Source organism: Sceloporus occidentalis, unplaced genomic scaffold, assembly GCF_023333645.1.
Source record: "Sceloporus occidentalis isolate IW3139 unplaced genomic scaffold, rSceOcc1.0.p SCAF_13, whole genome shotgun sequence".
In the NCBI taxonomy this organism is placed as follows: Eukaryota; Metazoa; Chordata; class Lepidosauria; order Squamata; family Phrynosomatidae; genus Sceloporus; species Sceloporus occidentalis.
This window is the reverse complement of record NW_028316993.1, coordinates 2,091,082-2,112,501: the sequence shown is the minus strand read 5'-3', so window position 1 is coordinate 2,112,501 and position 21,420 is coordinate 2,091,082. Positions and strand designations below refer to the sequence as shown.

The 21,420-nt window shown below is 43.3% G+C and overlaps 1 protein-coding gene across 4 annotated transcripts in view; it reads left to right on the top strand.

Annotated features, from left to right (window-relative positions):
- The window catches only part of LOC149304540 (homeobox protein otx5-like), a 29,261-nt gene extending 15,991 nt beyond the window's left edge, over nucleotides 1-13,270 (top strand). For all 4 annotated transcript variants that reach the window (XM_089478433.1, XM_089478432.1, XM_089478436.1 and 1 more), the window contains 3 exons: nucleotides 931-1,175; nucleotides 4,349-4,500; nucleotides 6,608-13,270. In XM_089478433.1, the coding sequence (XP_089334559.1) occupies nucleotides 1,079-1,175; nucleotides 4,349-4,500; nucleotides 6,608-7,231 (873 nt within the window). In that variant the 5' untranslated portion in view covers nucleotides 931-1,078 and the 3' untranslated portion in view covers nucleotides 7,232-13,270. The remainder of the gene's footprint in view (nucleotides 1-930; nucleotides 1,176-4,348; nucleotides 4,501-6,607) is intronic.
- The last annotated feature ends 8,150 nt before the right edge of the window (nucleotides 13,271-21,420 follow it).

The window sequence follows — 21,420 nt, the reverse complement described above, 5'->3', positions numbered from 1 at the left end:
AGAGGTCTTCTTGGTTCACAGTTTATACTGCACTATAGTTTGCATACGTTTCCGTGAAGGTTTCCTCCAAAATCTTATCATCGTTGACGTCGTTGTCGTGATTTTTATTCATTTTTTTTACTCAATGCAGTTTTTGAAACAGATTAAATAAGATATAGATGCAAAAGAGCGTGTTAAAATGGAATTGATAGCACTAAAACACACACACACACATTTAAAACATGCAATTAAAATGATTAAAAGTGGTGGTGGTTCTTTTCAAATAATCCCCCTCTTTTAAATCTTTGTTCTCGAAAGCCTGTTGGGATCAATAAAAGTCTGCTTCCCAAATGGGTAGGACCATTATAACCTCCATAAATGGGGCAACCACTGAGAAGGCCCTTGTTTGCCCCAAACATGTTCCTGCAACTAGCCTTCTCTCCAGAAAGATGGAAGCTTTTAACCAAAGGTATATTTTGAGCATTGCATTTTCATCTTTCAGCTGCAAGACCTCCACCAAGGCCAGAACTCTGGAGCATCTCCCCCAGTGTTTCTCCCTCCACAACTCCCAACCTTCTCCTGTATTGACTTAACCTGCCTGGTTAGATAACAATAGGAGCCCAAAGTGGGCTGATGGTCCTTAATGATGCCCATTAGCCTCTCCTTTTGACTTGCTAAAATGCCAGCTGCCCTTTACCATGCCATTAATCTCTCTATGGGGCAGGGAGGGGGCTTGATGTAATTCTAGCCAAAGACCACTCTCTGCAGGAGGGTCTCCTTTTCTGTTGGAGTGTTATGCAAGGGAGGGGTTAGTGGGATGGACCCAAGGCACTCCATCCCAACCCACCCCTCAAGGTGTTTTTCCCCCCATTGGCCAACCTTCTCTCTGCTTCTCCTTAATTGGGGAGGTGGGTACAAACTAGGCTCTCTTTCTCTTTCTCCCTCTTGCAGTTCCAGCTGCCCTTGGATGCTGAGTGGACCAGGATAACCTAGGACTGGAGACTGCCTTCTGGAAGTCAAGCTAAAGCCAAGGAGGACAAGGCCCTCTCCTGCTTGCTCAAAGCCAAGGGGAAGAGTGGGAGACACCAACCTTCTGAGCATGATGTCCTACATCAAGCAACCACATTATGCGGTCAATGGGTTGACCTTGGCTGGGCCAGGAATGGATCTGCTGCACTCAGCAGTTGGATATCCCAGTAAGTGCCATTTTCCCCATGCCTCCCTTTTGTGTGTTGTCATGTTCCACTAAGATAGGCAACAAACCCAACAGTCTAGATCCAGTTTTACTCTCAGGTAGATAATATCCACCAAGGAAGCTGCAGCCCTAGTCTCCCTTTGTGTAGTCATGTTCCAGTAAGGTAGGCAATAAACCCAGATGATATTTTACTCTTGGCTAGACTAACTCAGGTGGTTAGAATTTCCCCATGCCATGCATCTGCGGAAGTAGACCTAAGCCTAAGGAAGCTCATGCTGTCCACTTTATTTTAGTTTTCTAAGGTGCTATAAGATCTCTCTTATGTATTCAGGTAGATAGACTCCATCAAGGAAGCTACAGCCTTGACTATGTAAGACACAGTAACAGGATGACTTGGAATTCAAAGATATAACTGTATTAGTCTGTAGAATCAGTATGTAGAGAGATCTTGTAGCACCTCTGAGACTAGTTGAAAGAAAGAAGTTGGCAGCATTAGCTTTTGTAGACTTCAGTCTAATCTTCAGATGCATTTAGTGGAGTGGAAGGGTGGCTTGGAGTTCTCCCATTCATAGGGTTGCCATAAGTCTAAAGTCAACTTGATGGCAATTAACAACAAAGAATATCTCCATTGAGTCAATGGAACTTGCCTTAGTTTTTGACTAACCAGGTTCTCAGTGGGTTCCCCCTTTGCTTGCAACTAAATACTGGGCATAGGCCCTGGTTTAGTGAGAAAGAGCCAACTTGGTCTCCTATTATTCTTAGGGCAAAGATGGAGCCAGTTATAAGAGACAAGAGTCCAGCCACCTGCTGGCAGCCAAGATTGCCTCCATACTGAACTGAATTGTCATGGGAATGGTGACCTACTGGTTTTCACAAAGCAGGGAAGAAACCAACAAACCAGCCCTCTTGCAAAGAGATGGGGAGGCCAACTACTTATTATAGTAATTGAGCTCCCCATTTCTCTGCAGGAGGCTGAATCCTTTACCTTGGGAAATACACAGTGCTAAAGGGGTCCTATGGAGCATGTAAATGTTGGATTATATTGTCCATAATATAATAATAAATGTGCTTAGTGTACACATTGAGCGACAGTTTGGCCATAGATGTGTGCGAACCAAGTGCCGCATCAAACCGTTCTGAAAGGAACATCCTTTTGGAGATTTATATTCAGTCATCCAGACCAAATGAAATTATTTTTTGTCCTAATTAGAATACAGCCATTGCAATGACAGTTTTCAGCACTTGTGTAAGACTTGAATGGGTTCAGTTAGTTGGTGAGGATGATCAAATGTGGGATTTGTTTGTTTTATTGTTTATAGATCCACAAGAAAATGTGTAACATGGAGAGAGAAAAATTATTACTGATCATGAGAAGAACTGCACTGAATTCAAAACCTGAGCAAGGAAACCCCATTTTGTAAAAAAGAAAGAAAATACAAAATAGGACAGCAAATGAGGGAGGGAATAATTTTATATTGGAGTTAATTTCCTTGCCTTGAACATGGGGTGTGCACAAGGAATATTAGGGATATTCCCAATCCTAATCTCTTTGACACTCCCCAGATTGATACTTTTCTGCTCAAAAAAAGAAAGATTGAATGGATGTTCCTGGAAATATTAAAGTGCAACATTACATTTTACCTTTTCAGGCCTCCCTGTACATTAAAAAACTATATTATTGAGGGTTCTGACCAGTTTGGGTTTGTTTTGGTTTTTTGGTAGCGCATGTGGCCTCTGGACCTGTTGTAGTTGCCCATCCTGGCCTAAATCCAGGTATGGCTACTAAGCAGAGTAGACCCATTGGAGAATTAGGAACTCAAGTCTAACTGGATTCAGGCCAAGAGTGGGACTCATGCTTCCCCCCAGAGGTTGATGGGCTACAAATCCCAGCAGTCCTAGCCAGCAATAGCCAAAGGCTTTCTGAATGTGCTCCAAAAAAACCCTTCACTGTTCTGCAGATTGCTAAACATTTCAGTTCAGAGAAGAGTTTGGAATTGGGTTGGGGGACTGCAAATCCCAGCATCTCGCACTGGATTCTGGGAGTTAGAATCCAAAACAAGTAACTCTTCTGGGGTCTTTAAAATATCCTTCCAGATGTTGTTGGATTGCAACTCCCAGCATCCCTTACCATTGGCTGTCTGCCTAGGGCTGCTGGGAGTTGCCCCAGGATAGGGTTGCTTTAGGGTCACCATAAGTCAGAAATGACTTAGCACACAACACACACACACACTTCAATGTAGGCAGTTATCTCACCAGCTTGATTGATTTGAAGGGAGATCAATTATTACCAAATGAAGAGATCAATCAGCAGTACTGAAGGTGAACCATCTTGAAAGTGGCCCCACAAATATTTTCTCCAAGCGATAAGATTAGTAGGGTGGGATCTGGTCTTGCCGCACCCGAATAAACAAAGCATGTGCCTAAGGGAGAGTGTGGCTGACGTGCTGACTGGGGATGATGGGCATGGTAGTGCATGGCTTCTGCAAGGCACTATACAGGGGAAAGGCAACTTGGTGTGTGTTCACTCAGCAAATGCTGATAGGAGCACAGTGGAATTAGCTCCACATTGCTGCTCCTACCTGACCTATTGCAGTTAACACAAGCGCAATGGATTATGTGACCTCCTCTGAACAAAACTTGCCAAGAAAACCACATGACAGGGCCACCATAAGTCAGAAAGGACTTGAAGCCACACAACAATAACAAAATCTTGTACTTCTCTTTGCTCTTCTTTTCTACCAACTTTTTCTCTCCTACCTTGTGTAAGAGCCCATACAGACAGGCCAAAATAAAGCTGCTTCAGGTCACTTTGGAAGTATGCTGTTTAAATGATGCATGCGTCCTAAGAGGCCAAAAACCACGCCAAATCCTTGCTCCACTTCTAAGGCATGGATCAAAGCTTTGGTACAGCTTCTGGCCTCTTAAGATGTGTGTGTCATTTAAACAGCATACCTCCAAAGTGACCCAAAACAGCTTAATTTTGGCCTGTCTGTACGGGCCCTAAGTTCTGTATGCTCCTTGGGGCAGTGAAGTGTCTTTTGCTTATAGCACTCTGTAAGTACTCTGTAAGTAAGTAAAAAGACACATGCGCTGTTATTATAGCCATTGCTTTTGTTTGAATAAATGTCAAGTCCGATCTCATGAATGGGTGTTTGCCCTTTCTTTCATCTGCAGCTACTCCACGGAAACAGAGACGTGAACGCACGACCTTCACGCGAGCCCAGCTGGATATTCTGGAGGCCCTCTTCGCCAAGACCCGCTATCCAGACATTTTCATGCGCGAAGAAGTGGCGCTGAAGATCAACCTGCCTGAATCTAGAGTACAGGTAAGGCTCTATGCTGATACATTATGAAAGGAAGGAAGCAAGCAAGCAAAGAAGGAAGGAAGGAAGGAAGGAAGGAAGGAAGGAAGGAAGGGCGGACACATAAGTAAACAAAGGTGTAGCTGGTTGTAAGGTGCCAGTGTGGATGGATGGATAAGTAGGGCTCTGGCAATGGGCCTATTATTATTATTATTATTATTATTATTATTATTATTATTATTTCCCTACTCTATACCAAAGATTGCAGGGCAGCTTACAGATAACATTAAAGCATAGTTTAAAACAATAATTCAAACAATTAAATTAAAACCACTCACTCCATCCCTCCATCCATCAACCACCTTGATTGTTGTTATGTGCCTTCAAGTCATTTCTGACTTAGAGAAACCATGAAGAGAAGCTATTGTATGGGTTTTCTTGGCAAGATTTGATGGGGGGGGGGGTTTGCCATTGGCCTTCCTTTGAGGCTGAGAGTGTGTGACATGCCCAACATCAACCAGTGGGTTTGGATGCCCAAGTGGAGATTCAAACCCTGGTCTCCTGGAGTCCCAAGACAAGTTTGCAGACTCAAACCACTATACCAGTGGTTCCCAACCTTTACTCCTCCAGATGTTTTGGACTTCGACTCTCATAATTCCTGACTGTTGGCTAAGTTAGCTAGGGCTACTGGGATCTGAAGTCCAAAAAAATTGGACCACATACAAGATATATCTGATCTTGAGTATTGGGATGCTCCACCAACATAGGTGACAGGGACTTTTTGGCAAGGACGGTCCCAATTGATTCTCCGTCGTCTGCTTTTAAAATGTCCCATTTCCTCTCACCTCCTCCCACCATTTTGGGCAGGCACACATGGGAAGATATGGTCCTTCATATAGAGCTTGCGTGAGGCTTTATAGATCATTACCAAGTAAAATGCTGGAGATGAGAAGGGCTGCCAAGTTCTTATCTGGTGACACTTTATGGATCATTTGGGTCCAACCTGTTCCTGAAAAACTACTTGCTCATCCCATGCCCACCTCCATGGAATGAGCAAACTCAGGTACGGATGATAAAGGCTGCTTGCATGAATTTTAAAAAAGAGATCACTATGGAAAACTAAGCTTTCTGTTGTTGTTGTTTTTAATATACTCCCTATATTTGTAAACAGGAGCCTAAAAATGTATCTGCAGCTGGAGGCTGAGATAATTCATTCACAAGAGAGTTCAGTTCAGTTTGGCAGATTAATTGATTCAAGGATGCTATGGTTTTTCTTCATGCTTTTTAGTGTATGTTCACAGTGCCCTCTAGTGGGCAAAAGTCGCTGGTGCTATTGCATATCCCTAGTAGTCCTGTTGCATCTTTCAACAGGTAGTAGTGTTCAAGCCACAACTGGTCCATGAAGTTTCTTCCTTTCTCATCATTGTTATTACTAGATAATCATAATTAATTCTGCATTAATCTCTCTTATCAATATCTGCCAGGAATTCCATTTTGATTGCCTCTTTTTTGTAAAGTGGGACAGTTGCAGGGTATGCCATTGTTTGCATCCATGTTCAATGCACATGTGCACACCCCACTGTGCTGGGATGGATGATGCCTGTAGCCGTCTTATTAAAACATGTCATCAGGCAACATTAAAACCAGTAAGTGTTCAGTTATAGAAGACTGAATAATTTATTAAATAAATTGAGATATAAAGCTGATCCAAAAGGGAACAGGTTTACAAATAGTGTGCTTTGCAGGTCTGAACTTCTTGCTGAGCCCTGACTGGCTTGTTCCCTGAAATTCTCAGAAGCTTCCTTCTGTGTACCATTTTAATGTTTCCACATGGAAATCTGACCCATCATCATTATCATTGTTGTTGTTATTATTATTAATGCCAGTACTGCAACCACAACATTGTGAGTTCAATCCCAGGGGGCTCCAAGTTTGACTTGGCCTTCCTCCTTTCGTAGGTCGGTAAAATGAGTACCCAGCTTGTTGGGGGAAATTAGCTTACAGATTGTAAACTGCTTAGAGAGTGCTGAGTTTACTACGAAGCGGTATAGACACGTAAATGCTATTGCTACTGATATTATTATTCCATGCACAGTCTTCACCTGCCTTTATCCGTCCTTCCTTCTTGCAGGTGTGGTTCAAGAACCGCCGCGCCAAATGTCGCCAGCAACAACAGCAAAGCAGCGGGCAGGCCAAGGCGCGTCCGGCAAAGAAGAAGACCTCTCCCGCCCGGGAGACCAGCTCAGAGACCAGCACCAATGGGCAGTACAGCCCACCGCCCACTGGCACTTCGGTGACGCCTAGCTCAAGTGCCAGTGCCACCGTCTCCATCTGGAGCCCAGCCTCCATCTCTCCAATCCCAGACCCCCTCTCCTCCTCCACCACCCCTTGCATGCAGCGCTCTACTGCCTACCCCATGACTTACACCCAGGCCCCTGGCTACACCCAGACCTATGCTGGCTCTACCTCCTACTTCAGCGGCCTTGACTGCAGCTCCTACCTGTCGCCCATGCACCCACAGCTGTCTGCGCCTGGAGCTGCCCTGAGCCCTATTGCCACCCAGACCATGGGCAGTCACTTGAGCCAGTCCCCGGCTTCTCTCTCCAGCCAGGGCTATGGTACAGCCGGGCTGGGCTTCAGCTCGGTGGATTGCTTGGACTACAAGGACCCGACGGGATCCTGGAAGATCAACTTCAATGCCAGCGACTGCTTGGATTACAAAGATCAGAGCTCTTGGAAGTTCCAGGTCTTGTGAAAGGGGGTCTGCATCAACACTCCTTTTAAAGAAGCTCCTCTTTCCTTTTGCATTTTAGCAGCTTGGGGCAGCCTCCTCTGTCCATGCTTGGCATGAGATTCCTCACTTTTTCCGCTCTTCTCTTGGCTTTCTGGACATTTTCCCCCTCTGCCTCCCTAGAGGAGAAATCCTTCTTCGGTCCTCCCTTGACCAATGTACACTGACTTTGGCACTGCTTTTGTTTTTCCTGTGCTGTTTCTGGAGGTTTTCATCCAGAGAAGATGGATCCACACAGAAGTTAGGAACTCGCGATACAGCCTTAGCGCCATATGCTCAGGCCTTGGACATGTTATTCCCGTAGATGCTTTGCCTGGACTCTGTGACTGACCACTCATGGCTCCCTCTTGTCAACGGGGATGGCATTGAAAATCATGGACTTTGAGAGAGCTGAGGCCTGAGATGGACATGACTGGCTGCAATTACGAGCAGGACTGGGATATGGAGGCTGGTGTTTTCATCTGGCAGATTGGAGAAGACATGTTCTACAGCTGGACAAGGAGCAGAGAAAAATTTGCAAGAGAGCTGGGTCGCAGCAGCCGTGTTGCAATCTCTCTTTCTCTCTGGAACCATACTTAACATATAAACCTGGGTTAGAAGAAGCAACAGGAGGAATTGTTTTACAGAATCGCAGAGCCGTTTCCACAATCTTCATCCTCTCCTCCAAATGTGGACTTGTGGTCGCAAGGGGAGTCACAATGGAGGCAGAAGAAAAGAGTGCCCCATGGGCCATTCATTGGCTTCTAGGATGGCTAAGGCAGTGGCTGTCAGCATCCAAGGTGTCTCTCCTCCATCAGCATCAGGCAAGGACAGACTACACTGTTAAGGGCATCTTGATAGCACAGGGCAGAACATCCGACTATTCGTCCCCAAGCAAAATAGGTGCAAGAGAACTGCTTGTGCAGACATTAAAACGTTAAACGTTCTGTGATGCAAGAAGATAGTAAGCAGATCACTAGCTCAGTATTGTCTCCTCTGACTGGTGTCAGTTCTTAAGTTAAGACAGGAGGTTTTCCAGGTCCTACCTGGAGTTCTCAGAGATTAAACTTGGGATGTTCTTCAAACATATCCTCCTCCCTTGAGCCCTTTCCCAGCTTGAACAAAGGAAGCTGCCTTATACCGAGTCAAATGATCAGACCTTTACGATTTTAGGGTTCTGACTAAAGGCCTGGTTTAAGTAGGAACACAGGAAAGAGTGTCATACTGACTCCAAAGTTTGCTCCGTCTGGCCCTGTATCTCAGTGATTCCCAAACTTTGGTTCTCCGGGTGCTTTGGCCTTCAATTCCTGGACTGTTAGCCAAGGTGACTGGGGCTTTTGGAAGTGGAAGTCCAAAACATCTGGAGGACCAAAGTTTGGGAAATGGTGCGTATATCTTCTGCTCTGGCAGGGTTGCAGACAAGAGGGAATTTCCCCATCCTACCTATAGATGTTGGGAATTGAACCTGGTACCTTCTGCATATTCCACCCCTTTCTACTGAGTCCGTTTTGCACAGACTACCTTTGTACTTTGAACTCCTGTCTGCAGCAACTGAAGTTAGCTGAGGACAGAGAGGAAAAGTGGGAGGAGGCGAGAGAAAATGGGACAGTTTAAAACCAGCTGAAAAGAATGAGATGATGGAGGAATAATTGGGACTGTCCTTGCCAAAACTTTAGTTTTCTCACTTGTGTACAGATCCCAAAAACCAGTCATGGCCAGAGATGCTGGGGATTGTACCAGGTTAGTGAAAAAGCTTCCTTACAAGTCCAGGATATCTAACATTCTGTATGGTTGAACGTTGCCAGTGGTCTGCTGCGTCTCTTCTCATAGGGCAAAACTTTTTAAAATTCAGGTCCATATACCTCTAAAATTGTACTAAAATGCCGTTTAAAAATAACTTTAAAAATAAATGAAATGTGTGGCTTTTTAGACCAGAAGAGGCAATAATATTCCCACTAGTTCGTCCTAATATTTAGGTGGACTTTCTTTTGCTGTAGCTTGAATCCATTGCTCCAGGTCCTAGTGTCTGGAACAGTAGAAAACAAGCTTGCTCCATCCTCAATAAGATATCCCTTCAAATGTTTAAACATGGCTATTATGGCATCCCCCTAACCTTCTCTTTCCCAGGCTAAACATACCCAGCTCCTTAAGTGTCTCCTCATAAGGCTTCATGGTTTCCAGACCCTTCAGCATTTTGGTGCCCCTCCTTTGGACTTGTTCCAGTTTCTCAACATCCTTTTGGAATTGTGGTGCCCAGAACTGGACACAATATTCCAGGTGAGGTCTAACCAAAACAGAATAGAGCTATTACTTCCGTTGATCTAGGCACTATACTCCTATTGACGCCGCCTAGAATCGTGTTGGCCTTTTTAGCTGCCGCATCACAGTATTGACTCAAGTTCGACTTGTGGTCTACTAGGACTCCTAGATCCTTTTCCATGTACTGTTGTTAAGCCAGGTGTCACCCGTCCTATATGTGTGCATCTCCCCTTTTCACCCTAAGGGTAGTACCTTACATTTCTCCCTGTTGAAATTCATTTTGTTAGTTTTGTCCCAGCTTTCTAACCTATTCAGGTCATTTTGAATTTTGATCCTGTCTTCTGGGGTATTAGCTAAGCCTCCTAATTTGGTGTCACCTGCAAATTTGATAAGTATTCTCCCTATTCCATCATCCGAGATTGTCTAACCCACATTTTACTAGCTTGTTTACAATGATATCATGGGGGACCTTATTAAAAAGCCTTACCAAAATCAAGATATAATACATCCACGAAATGAGATAAGATTAGTGTGGCATGACTAAAATCTAAAAAGGTGGAGTTACTCAGATGTCAAGATCTTTAAAATGGCAGTTTAAAATGCAAGACTATGCATGGCTACTCAGAAGTAAACAATTGCTTTTAAGGACAGGATAAAAGTGTTGAAATAAATGAATATGATTTAAAGTGGAAAAGCAACCAGAGACAGATTTTGTCTACTCAGAAGTAAAGGGTACTTTAAAGTGACAAAACAACTCAAGAAGAGGCAATTGATGCTGACTGTGCTCATCTACTCAGAAATAAAACTGATATTTTAAATGGCAAGTTAAAATGCAATGCAGAGCAATGCTTGTCTGCGCAGAAATAAAGGAGATTCCAATTGACAAAGCAACTCAGGTAGAGATTATTTTTTAAAGAAATGTTTAAAATGCAACACAACTCTATGCATATCTACTCAGAGGTAAAACTTAATGTTGTAGTTAGCTGCCATTACAATTTCTAATAGCAGCTATTTCCAGGTTTTTAAAAATGCAAGAGATATCGCTACAGTTAGTCACTTTTGAAAATCTGAACTTTGTTAGGGTTGATGTAAGCTGGCAATGACTTGAAGGTGCACAATAATAACAAAGCATACAAGCCAGCACTTGAGCCATGAGATATTCCTCCTCCGCCATTTAGCAAGACCATGCCCTTGTAACTATAAAAGTAGCTAAAGAATTATAATCCCACCCTAAAAAGAGTGAAAATATCCCTAATTGAATTTAATGCATAATGTGACATAGATGTACTCTCATTATTGGGAAAAAAGGAACAAATTGCAAGTAACTTGCTGCTTGTAACTAGTTACTCCATGCTCTGTAAACAGGGAATAATAAAAGGTGGCTCCAACAATATGGGAGAGGATATCCATAGACAGTGATAGATCCTTTATGTATCCTGGACACCAGGCCTGATTATACCTAGAGAGCTCTATATATCATTATAGAGTAGAGATTATAATCGAAGATCAGAGAAAGTTGAAACAAAGTTGGGGGAGAAATTGCACTTTTGAAAAGAATGGAAACCTACATTTCACAGTGGATGAATTGCTCTTCCCAACCTAGGATGGTCCGCAAATCTGTCAATGCAGATATAGCAGTGACCGAAAGAAAAGGAGATCTGTTTCTACACTGTGAAAAGCTTCATTGCTATAGTGCAGACCAAGCGGTTGTTAAAGGGGGGTTCATACCTTTAGCAGATGAAAACTGGGGCGCATCTGGCCAAGCAATATCAAAACGTGGTCAAGATGACCAACATTCTTGATAAGGTAGAAGACACAATCTGCTGCAGGTTGCTTTTGCCTGAGCCGACTGGGAAGAGCAAGACTTTGCTCGCTCCTTCCTACTGAGCGCAAACTCTATTCAAGGTTGCAGCAGTTGGAGTAAGCAGATGGGGAAAATGGGAGGAATGAAGAGAATCTGGGATATTTGAAAAGCAGCTGGAAAAGTGGGATGGCAGAGGATGAATCAGGATTGTAGCTACTAAATTGGGACAGTTGGAGGGTATGAGACCAAGTGGTTGTTAAAGGCAGAGGAACATCCCATCCTGGGGTCTTCCAGGTCAGTTGTCAACCCTTTCCCAGCTCAATGCCTCTCTCTCGCTGTCTCCTATCACCTTCATATAGTAAAACCATCCAGGTTGGGACATTATTTGCCCTAGTATTTCATTCAGGTTTTGGATTCTGCCAAAACCTGAAGTAGAAAATGATCTATATTTTTATTCTTAACCAGTTTTGTCGAAGCGTGTGCATTTTGAACAACGCTGATGTTTGCTTTATATAACGTTCAAAACAACAAAGACAACAGACTGGATTTATTGCAGTGAGGCATATAATTCGGGGTAAGGTCTCACCTTTTCTAGTTATGTTTCCATTTCAAGCGAGGATTTGATAAGTATTTTGTAAGATGATGATTATGTCTCCTCCTGTCTGCATATAATAATGAACTGAGCTTTTAACATTTTTAAAAGAGGTCTATTTTGTAAATGTTGTTAGAGCTTTCCTATTAGTCTAATTTTCTTAGGTGTTACAAAAATTTGGGGTTGTGGGAAAGAAACTACTGTCTCTTTGCTGTAGATGAGAAGCATTTCCTTGCAAGCTATTATTTTTCCCTTCTTCTTCTGATGGCTCTCTCTATTTATTATCGTTTTAGTATGTGAAGCAATTTCCTGTACAGTTACAAAAAATTGTCGGTGGTTTTAAAAAAAGAGAAAAATATTAAAATATTAAAAAAATAATAATAGGTGGAAAGGAACGGTCTCTTTCTCTCTGTGTGTTTATTGCTGTTGTGCAATTCGGGCGTGCATTAAAAATAGATTTTGCAAAATTAGGACTATGATGTGAGTGAACGATGGGAAGCTGGGGTTGTTCCGGTCTGGAGTGGGAAATCCTATTTATAGAGGCTGTTGGGTCCAGTCTTGGAACAAGAGTAATAAATGAGTTCACCGTACAAAAGGGAGTCCTAATCTAAGGCTGTTGGACTTTAAATGTCTCATGAGGCAACAGGACTCATGAATGCAATAGTAAAGTGGAATGCAATAGGAAAAGAGGGAAGGCTGCATATCAGGTGAATTTGCAAGACCTGAGTTTGGAGGTTTCTCATTCATAAGGTCACCATAAGTAATCTCAGAGTGAGAGCACTGTCTTGCAAGGTAGGGGTGTGTGTTAGGCTAGATTGTTTGAATGGCATACACTGCATAATTGCGGGTGATGCTTAATGTATCACATTTAATAATATCAGTAGGAGCTGCCCCTTGTAACATCACTAGGCTCTGCTTCCTTTGACATCACAAAGGATCTTCCTCTTAGGTCTTTGATCCTGCAATCTTGAGATAGGTTTGAGATAGTCCTGATCTACCAAGTCTAGATCTGCCATCAGGACTATCACATGCACTGACGCACATAGTACCATCCCTTCGATTGCAATATTTACCCTTTGAGCCACCAACCAAAATGCCACCCTATAAGCCAAAAAAGCTCTTGGTTTGAAATATTGTCACAGCCCAAGCCTAGCACATACACACAACCCCTGTGCAAATTGTAAGACCTTTCTGTTTGGCCTAACTTTGCAGGATGATGTTGCTAATAGGAAATGGTGGGATTTTTAGAACCATTCAAGAATTTTAAAGGTTTTTAAAATGTATTTCACTGTGTGACTTTATAATAATGTTGTCGTATTAATTTTTGTCCTGCTCTCCCCCCAATGCCAGTACTCAAGGCAAATTAAAACTTGCAAGTTATTAAAATCAGTATAGATTAAAAACATACCCCCAAAAAACTCTGTGTGTATTTGTATGTGTGTTATTTAAAATTAATTACTCTATAGAGTGAAAGCCATTTAAAATTCATTAGAGAAGGGACTATGACACATCAAGAAAACCATACCATTAAATGAAGCATGTTTCTAACCCTTTGCGTGTGCACAATTTTTAGCACATAGTTCATCCAGAATCAGAGTCTGGAGACAGTTTAGATAGCAGTAAAATCATTTCAAAAACAGAATTGACAACTGTAGATTGTAATGCATAGACTCAGCCCAGCTTGCCTTTTGTTTTGGAGGCTTTCGGTATTATCGAGAAGATCCTACAAAATTTGTTTGACCAAAGGAACAACAGTGGGATAAAAGAATCATGCTGGATGCAGAGGTCCAAGGAATCAAAAGCGGATTACAAGTGCATATATCATTTGTCCCATTCTTCTCTCTCATTCAAAGAGTTTTGAAGCAGAAGACACTGGATGAAAGAAGACCATGAGAGCAGCCATCAAACTGACCATCAAATCTCTCAACAAACACTTGAAAGGGTGCAGCTACACTGCAGAAATAATGCAGTTGGATACTACTTTTAAGTGCTGTAGCTCCATCCTATGGAGCCTTGGGATTTGTAGTTTTACAAGGTCTTTAGTCTTCTCTGCCAAAGACTGTTGACGCTTCACAAAACTACCAGTGTCAGGATTTTGTAGGATGGAGCTATGGGAGTTATAATGGTGTCAAACTGCACGATTTGTACAGTGCAGATGCAGCCAAAGTTTCCCATTGAAAGTCAAACCATGTTTCAGGACACAAATAAGCCCGAGGTTGCATGGGATAAGACTTGCGATCCTGCCCAGGTGGGTTTTTCCAAGGCCTCTGCTGCCCTGTCCTAGCTTTAGAGAGCGCCTTCTTCTTGCCCTAGACTCAGCAACTGACCCGTCCCCTGCGCCACACGCGCACTCGCCATTTGTTATTTTTACTTATCTAATTTAGCAAATGCCCCAATCCTCTTAAGGCCGCTGCTCCCCCCACTGCGCAGATTGGTAACTGAATTAGAAGGGATTAGGGAACCCGCTAAGGATGACAAATTGGTTCTTCAATGCCCGGTGACAGCTGCCCATGGTCATGCTGCCAGCCAAGTCCCCCTGGGTAACCTCCTTTAATTAAAGAGAACTACTGGGTCCATCCACCGAAGGGAAGCAGACATCCAGATTAAAGATGCTGCCAGGCACAGGAATGGTTTAGTGGATGCTGGTCCAAAATGTAGACTAAATCAAGGGTGGGATGTATTGTATATGACTTCAGGAAGGACTACATGCTTCCAAGGATGCTGATTTGGAAGGGGCAGTCCCCATTAATCCTTTGCTGTCTCAATTCATCAGCTGCTTTTCAAATGTCCTAGTTTCCTCCTGCTTTCCCCCTTCGACCACAATTTACTTCAACTAATGTATTTTAACAATGTGAAGTCAGAGGGTCCCACAGGTATATATATATGCCCCCACGCACTTCCATGCCACCACTCTCTGAAGATGCCAGCCACAGTTGCAGGCAAAACGTCAAGAACAAATTCTTCCAGAACGCGGGCACATGGCCCAAAATTCTCACAGAATACTATGGTATTTTACATGTTGTACCCTGCCTTGAGTAATAATAATAGTTGTAAAATGAATACAAAGTATGAAAGTCATTGGCACCCTGTTAACTCAGCAGTTATTGGCACCCTGTTGACTCAGTCTAACCCTCCTCCCTTAGACTCTGGAGATCAGGGTTTGATTCCCAGCTCTGCCACTGAGTGACTCTGAGCAAGTCACACTCTCTCAGCCTTAGAGGAAGGCAATGGCAAACCTCTGAACCGATCATGCCATTAAAACCCCACAATAGATTTGCTTTAGGGTAACATAAGCCAGGAGCAGCGTGAACACATGCAACAAGCAGAAAAGATCTGATAATGTTGCCTACTATAAATCCTCTTCATGCAAATTTGGGCGCATGGAATTTGTTTTAACAAAACAACAAGGCAAACCTACACTCCTTAACTATTGCATGATCCATCATGACGACCGGCTCACACACATACTGCTCTTCATACCTCCCAGACGGACATATCAAAATAATCAATTTTGACATATCAAAATAATAAGTTAAGAAACCTAAGGGGGGGGGAAACAGATGCATACTTTGTGTATTTCTTAACTTATTATTTTACTTTTAAATTGTTTTTATAAGTAATTAATAATCACTGTTTAGTATATCCAGGTTGTCAAGCCAGGATTCCACTGGGAGATTTCTGGGACAACCAAAATAGATAGACGGATCTTTTGGGTTCCCAAACTTTTTAAAGCAACATTGAGTAAATTTGGAAGTTTAAAATGAAACCTCTGCCCTGACGGCCCTTATGTTCATCTAGCCTCATGGGTTCTTGGTTTTTCAAACGGGGATATTAATGGGTTACCAGTGACTAGTTATCTGTGCCGAACTAGTGGCCATTGGAGATTTATGTTTGAGTCCTTAATCCCTAGTATCTCTGATGTTGATTTCTATTTCTGTATACAAGGCGTATATGACTCACGAGTAGATAATGGATTAAATTGCTCTCATTAGAGGACTTGAGGCTTCTAGTAAAAAGGTGGACCCCATAAACTTTTGGTCTGTTGCACCTGCAGAAATGGCAAATCCAAGAAAATTCCAGTCCAGAAACCAGTCCAGATGTTAATGCAATTAGTTCTTTTGATTAATCGCCGTCAAATTGGCTTTGATTTTTGATGACCCTATGATTAAGAGACCTCCAAGGCTGCATCCACACTGCAGAATTAATCCAGCTGGAAACTGCATTAACTGCCATGGATGGAGCAATGTATGGAATCCTGGGATTTGTAGTCCTGTGAGAGATTTTAAGTCTCCTCTACCAGAGCGAATGCCGAAATGTTAGCCTGCCTGGTCCAATGGCCAGTAGCACTCCAAGAAATTTGGGGAGGCACACTTAGCTAATTCGGGGGGAAATAAGAAAGCAGACTCTCCAACTGTCACCAAATTATGCCAAGAAAACCCTGTGACAGGCTTGCCTTACGGTTCCCATAAGTTGGAAACAACAACAATATAATTGAAACACATTCTGAATTGTTGCTGCCCGCCACAAAACAAACACAACGGGCCTTTTCATAAAGTGCATCATAAAGTAACTTCTGGGCAGGCAGCATGATACTTTTACTGAGAAACGCAATTCTCTAAAATCAATATATATTGTTTTGTTTTGCCTTTTGGGAGGACGACTTCTTGTCAGTCGCCGCTTCAATGGTCTGCACCATGCGCTAAGAATTTTTACTGTCCTTTATGACGTTTGGAAAACCTGACCACCTTGTCAAAGAGAAACTTTGCCCATAGATTGTGTCTGTGTATTTTTGGTGTGTATGTGAAAGAAGAAGTGCAGTGGGCCCTTGGTATCTGCTGGGGTTTGGTCCAGGTCCTTATGGATATCAAAATAGATATGAAAGCTCATGCTGCCAACTTCTTTATTTCAGTTTGCCTCAAAGATGCTGCAAGATCTCTTTACATACTGATTCTGCAGACTTTAACATGGCCATATCTTTGAATGCTTTCACCCCATTCGTCTCAAAGGTGCTACAAGATCTCTCTACATACTGATTCTGCAGACTAACACGGCTATATCTTTCACTTCTACCCAATTCTGTGTATGTTCAGGTCCCACTAAATACAACGGAAAGCAAAATGTTGCCCTGTGGATAAAATGGCCAAACCAGGCTTTGCTTTTTGGAATGCATTTATTTGGTAAAACATTTGCAAGCCATGGCTGCTTGAATCCATGGTCCGGAAGAAGAAAGAGATGCTTAGCCCACCCAAATCAAGGAGGGCAAAAAAGGTCCAAGCTTGTTGCTGGCAGGATGTGTTTCTGGAACGAAGATGGAAATACGAGGCGTGTGTGTGTGTGTGTATGTGTATGTGTGTGTTGGGGTCAGAAAATTTAATCTTCAAACCTGTCAGCAGGTTTTAAAGCAGAAAAGTAGACAGGCAGATTGGATGTTAATCTGCCTTGATCCCCCAGAGACAGATGGGCGGAGGAGACCTTGCAAAGGTGAAGCCAGGAGGAGGAAGAAGGAAGGCGGCAGAGAGGCACCCAGTGTCTGTCCACCCGCTTTGCCAAACCCAGCCAAGCCGGGGAGGCGGAAGGAGGAAGAAGGGAGCTGGGGGGCAGGCAGGCTTGCAGGGCAGCAGATGAGGGGAAACAAGGCTAAGCTCGGTTTAAACATTTCTAATGAGAACTAGATAAGGAGAGTGAGGGAGGCCCAGGTCTGACAGCTACGCCTAGCAGCAGGAGAGAGGCTGGCCTTCTGTGACTCCGGGGTCCAGAGGTCCAGCTGCCACTGTGGGTCGGTGGCACTACGGCGGGGTTGGCAACGATGCTTCCCTCTTGCTCTTGTCGACTTGCCGCTCCCAGCATCATCCCTCGCGACGTTGACTAGGGCTGTGCGGGTTTGCCATCGGACCATAGGTGGAAAGTGTTGGAACGCTTTGATTATTCACGGATTTGACTCCTATGTTCTCTCTAGGCATCTCTAGGTCAGATCTGCACAACTTAGCAGTAGGAAGGGGCCAACATTAAAATAGGGGCCTGAACAGACAGGCAAAAATAAAGCTGCTTTGGGTCACTTTGGAGGTATGCTGTTTAAATGATGCACGCGTCCTAAGAGTCCGAAAGCCGTGCTAATGCCACGCTCCAGTCCTAAGGACTGTAGCACAGCTTTGGCACAGCTTCTGGCCTCTTAAGATGCATGCATCATTTAAACAGCATACCTCCAAAGTGACCTGAAGCAGCTTTATTTTGGCCTGTCTGTTTGGGCCCTAGGTTAACTTCTTTGGGCTGCAGATAGGTTTTAATTAAATATTAATTAATTATTCATTAATAATAATTGATATTAATTCCATCCTCGTCTGCCTGGCCCTTTCCTCAAGAGAAAGCCGAGCAGCGGAGGAGCATTGCAAGTGTTCACTCATCCTCCACCGTGCCCTCTCCTCTGGAGAAAATCAAACAACAGAAGAGCCTTGTAGGACAAATATTTGCCTGCCCTCCTCCTCCGCAATCAAAACATCCCCGAGAGATGGCCATCCAGCCTCTGTCTCTATTGCAATGGTCCCCCAAACTCTGCTCTTTAAGGGATTTTGGACTCCAGCTCCCAGAATCCCAAACTATTGGCTGACATGGCTGAGGCTTCTGGGAGCTGAAGTCCAAAACCCCTTAAAAGAGCACAGTTTGGAGACCACTGATATACATGATCTGTTTTAAACATACGATTTAAATCAGTCCCCCCCAAAAAAACTGTGCTCTTTGAGGGATTTTGGACTCCAGCTGCCAGAAGCCTCAGCCATGTTGGCCAATAGTCTGGGATTCTGGGAGCTAGAGTCCAAAATCCCCCAAAGATTATTTCTGCAGTGCGTTTGCCATTAAAAAATTATGGCGACTCTAACCCATAGGGTTTTCTTGGCCATATTTGTTCAGAGGAGGTTTGCCATTGCCTTCCTCTGAGGCTGAGAGGTTGTGACTTAGAGGGGAAATTTATATAGAGAGGGGGAAATTGGGATCCTTCCTCTAATGCTTCTCTCATGTCCAATTGTTCTAACATTAGCAAATGCATTCGGCCTTCCAGATCTACTGATTCTGGATCCATAGATTCAACCAACCACGGTTTGAAAATAAATCCAAAAAATAGTCCAAAAAGCAAACCTTGATTCTGTCATTTTATATAAAGGGCGCCATTGTATATAATGGGACTTGAGCATCTACAGATTTTGGTACCCAGGGGTTCCTGGATCCAAACCCAAGCCAACATTGAGGACTGGATGTTCAAATCGTCTTCAAATGTGACTTTACTTTTTTCACTTACATGAGTGACCTGAACCGCCAAAAAGATAGTCACACATTTGTATATGGCGACAATGATATGATGCGCATGAAAGCTTTGGAGCATAATAAATTTGATAGGGCTTCAGGTATCACAAGCGTCAGGACTCTTTCCAGGATGTTGGTTTCTGAGAAATGGCTGGGACAAGCAAAGACCTGCAGAAGGGAAGGTTCACCCCTCCATCCCCAATTCTTTCCCTGGGATTGAAAGGCCAGCAAAGGATGTGGATGTGTTGGTGGTGCCACCTAGTGGGAGGAGCGCTTGCGGGAATCTGTGGGCTGAGATATTAAAGATGAGACAAATCCATGGAGGAACAAAATAAGGGCTTTAAAACTCCTCATCAGCACTTTGAATTGTTGCTGTTAGAGAAAACATCCAGGGCCATTTGACAAATGCAACCAAAAACCCATCAGTAATACCTTTATATTGTATATTGTGCATTTCGGTAGGCCAATAAAGGTTTTGGTTTGCATTTGCTATTCAAGAGTAAATGTAATGTTATCTGAGCATGTAATCGGATATAGTGTGCATTTAGGCTTGAAACAGCGGATTTAAAAGGCTACCAGTCACTCCATCCCAGATACTTAAGCATCCATAGCAAAGGGCAGTCTACCTTTGAGTAAAAGCTTTTGAGGGTACATAACAGGGGAAAGCAGTATGCCTTCACTCCTGGCCTCTAAGCTTTTCCATAATATTTGACCAGTCTTTAGGGTTGTTAGACTAGAGGGTTTTCTTGGCAAGGTCTGCCCAGATTTGCCATGGGCTTTGCTTGTGTCTTCCCCTGAAGCTGAGAGAGGACTGAAAAATTTCCGTATTGGAAAATGAAGATGGAAGATCGGCAACTAAAGATCTCACAGCACTCCTGTTACACGCTGCCAGATTGTTGTTGTGGCGGCGACCCTAAAGCAAACTTATATCCCAGGGCTTTCTTGGCAATATTTTTCAGATGGGGTTTGCCCTTGCCCTCCTCTGAGGCTGAGAGAGTGTGACTCAGTGGGTTTCCATGGCCAAGCGTGGATGCGAACCCTGGTCTCCAGAGTCATAGTCCAACCCTGAAACCACTCATGCTGCCAGATTAGAAACAGTGACATCATGGCAAACTTAAGAGGACCTTTCAATATCAAAATAGATAAATAGGACACTATCAGAAACGCTGGCTACAAAATTAGATGAGCAAGAGGAGAAATCAAAGAGGATAGATTTGAACAAATTCAGAATGGGATTGCATTTGGAACATTTTACCTAAGCTGCACCTAGTCTTTTCCTAATGCAAAAGCATGAGGCTTCTCTTGAGTGATTCAATCTTCTCTGCCTAACAAAGGGGTTTGTGGCCTCACAAGGGATGGAGACAGACTAAATCTCCATGAAAATACCTTTTTATGTTGCTAATGGCATTTAAATTTCCAGGACTTTGGCATCATTTGCCTCCCAGGACTCTATGGCCAGAAGGAGAAGGGGCCTGCCTGCATTGATATCCCTCCATACCATCTCCAATCATAACTGCATCTTGACAAAATGCAGGCCTGTGACTTGTTGTTGTGTGCCTTGGAGTCATTTCCAACTTCTAAGGTGAACCTATATAAAGGCAACCCTATATAAAGGCAACCCTATCATTGGGCATTCTTGGCAAGATTTGTTCAGAGGAGGTTTGCCATTGCCACCCCCTGAGGCTGAGAGCCCAGGCCCCAAGGTCACCCAGTGGGTTTCATGGCTCAGTGGGTCATAGTCCAACACTCAAACCACTACGCAACGCTGTCTCTTGTAAAAAATATTGTCCTTTTTTTTAATCCTGTAAGATTTTTAACACCTTTGCATGATGAAGAACCCGGTGGAGCTTCGAAAGCTTGCAACACATATTTTTTGCATTTTGATTGTTCTAATAAAGGTATCACTGCTTTGTCCATCACAGATGTTACTGCCCTTTATTATTTATGTTACTCATATGAACTTGGGGTTTAGCCCACCGTCTGATCAAACATCCTTTTGGGAAAGTGCATTTTGAATGTTGAGAACAATATGTCGATACTGTGAAGATACATTCGTTTTACAGTGGTAGATATTTGGTTTATTAACTAAAATTGGAAAGGGGGAGGAAGGGAAAAAGAGGGAACTGAATATTATAATATAACTATAAACTAAGAAAAGAGTGCCAGTGTGGTGTAGTGGTTTGAGTGTTGGACTATGACTCTGGACACCAGGGTTTGAATCCCAGC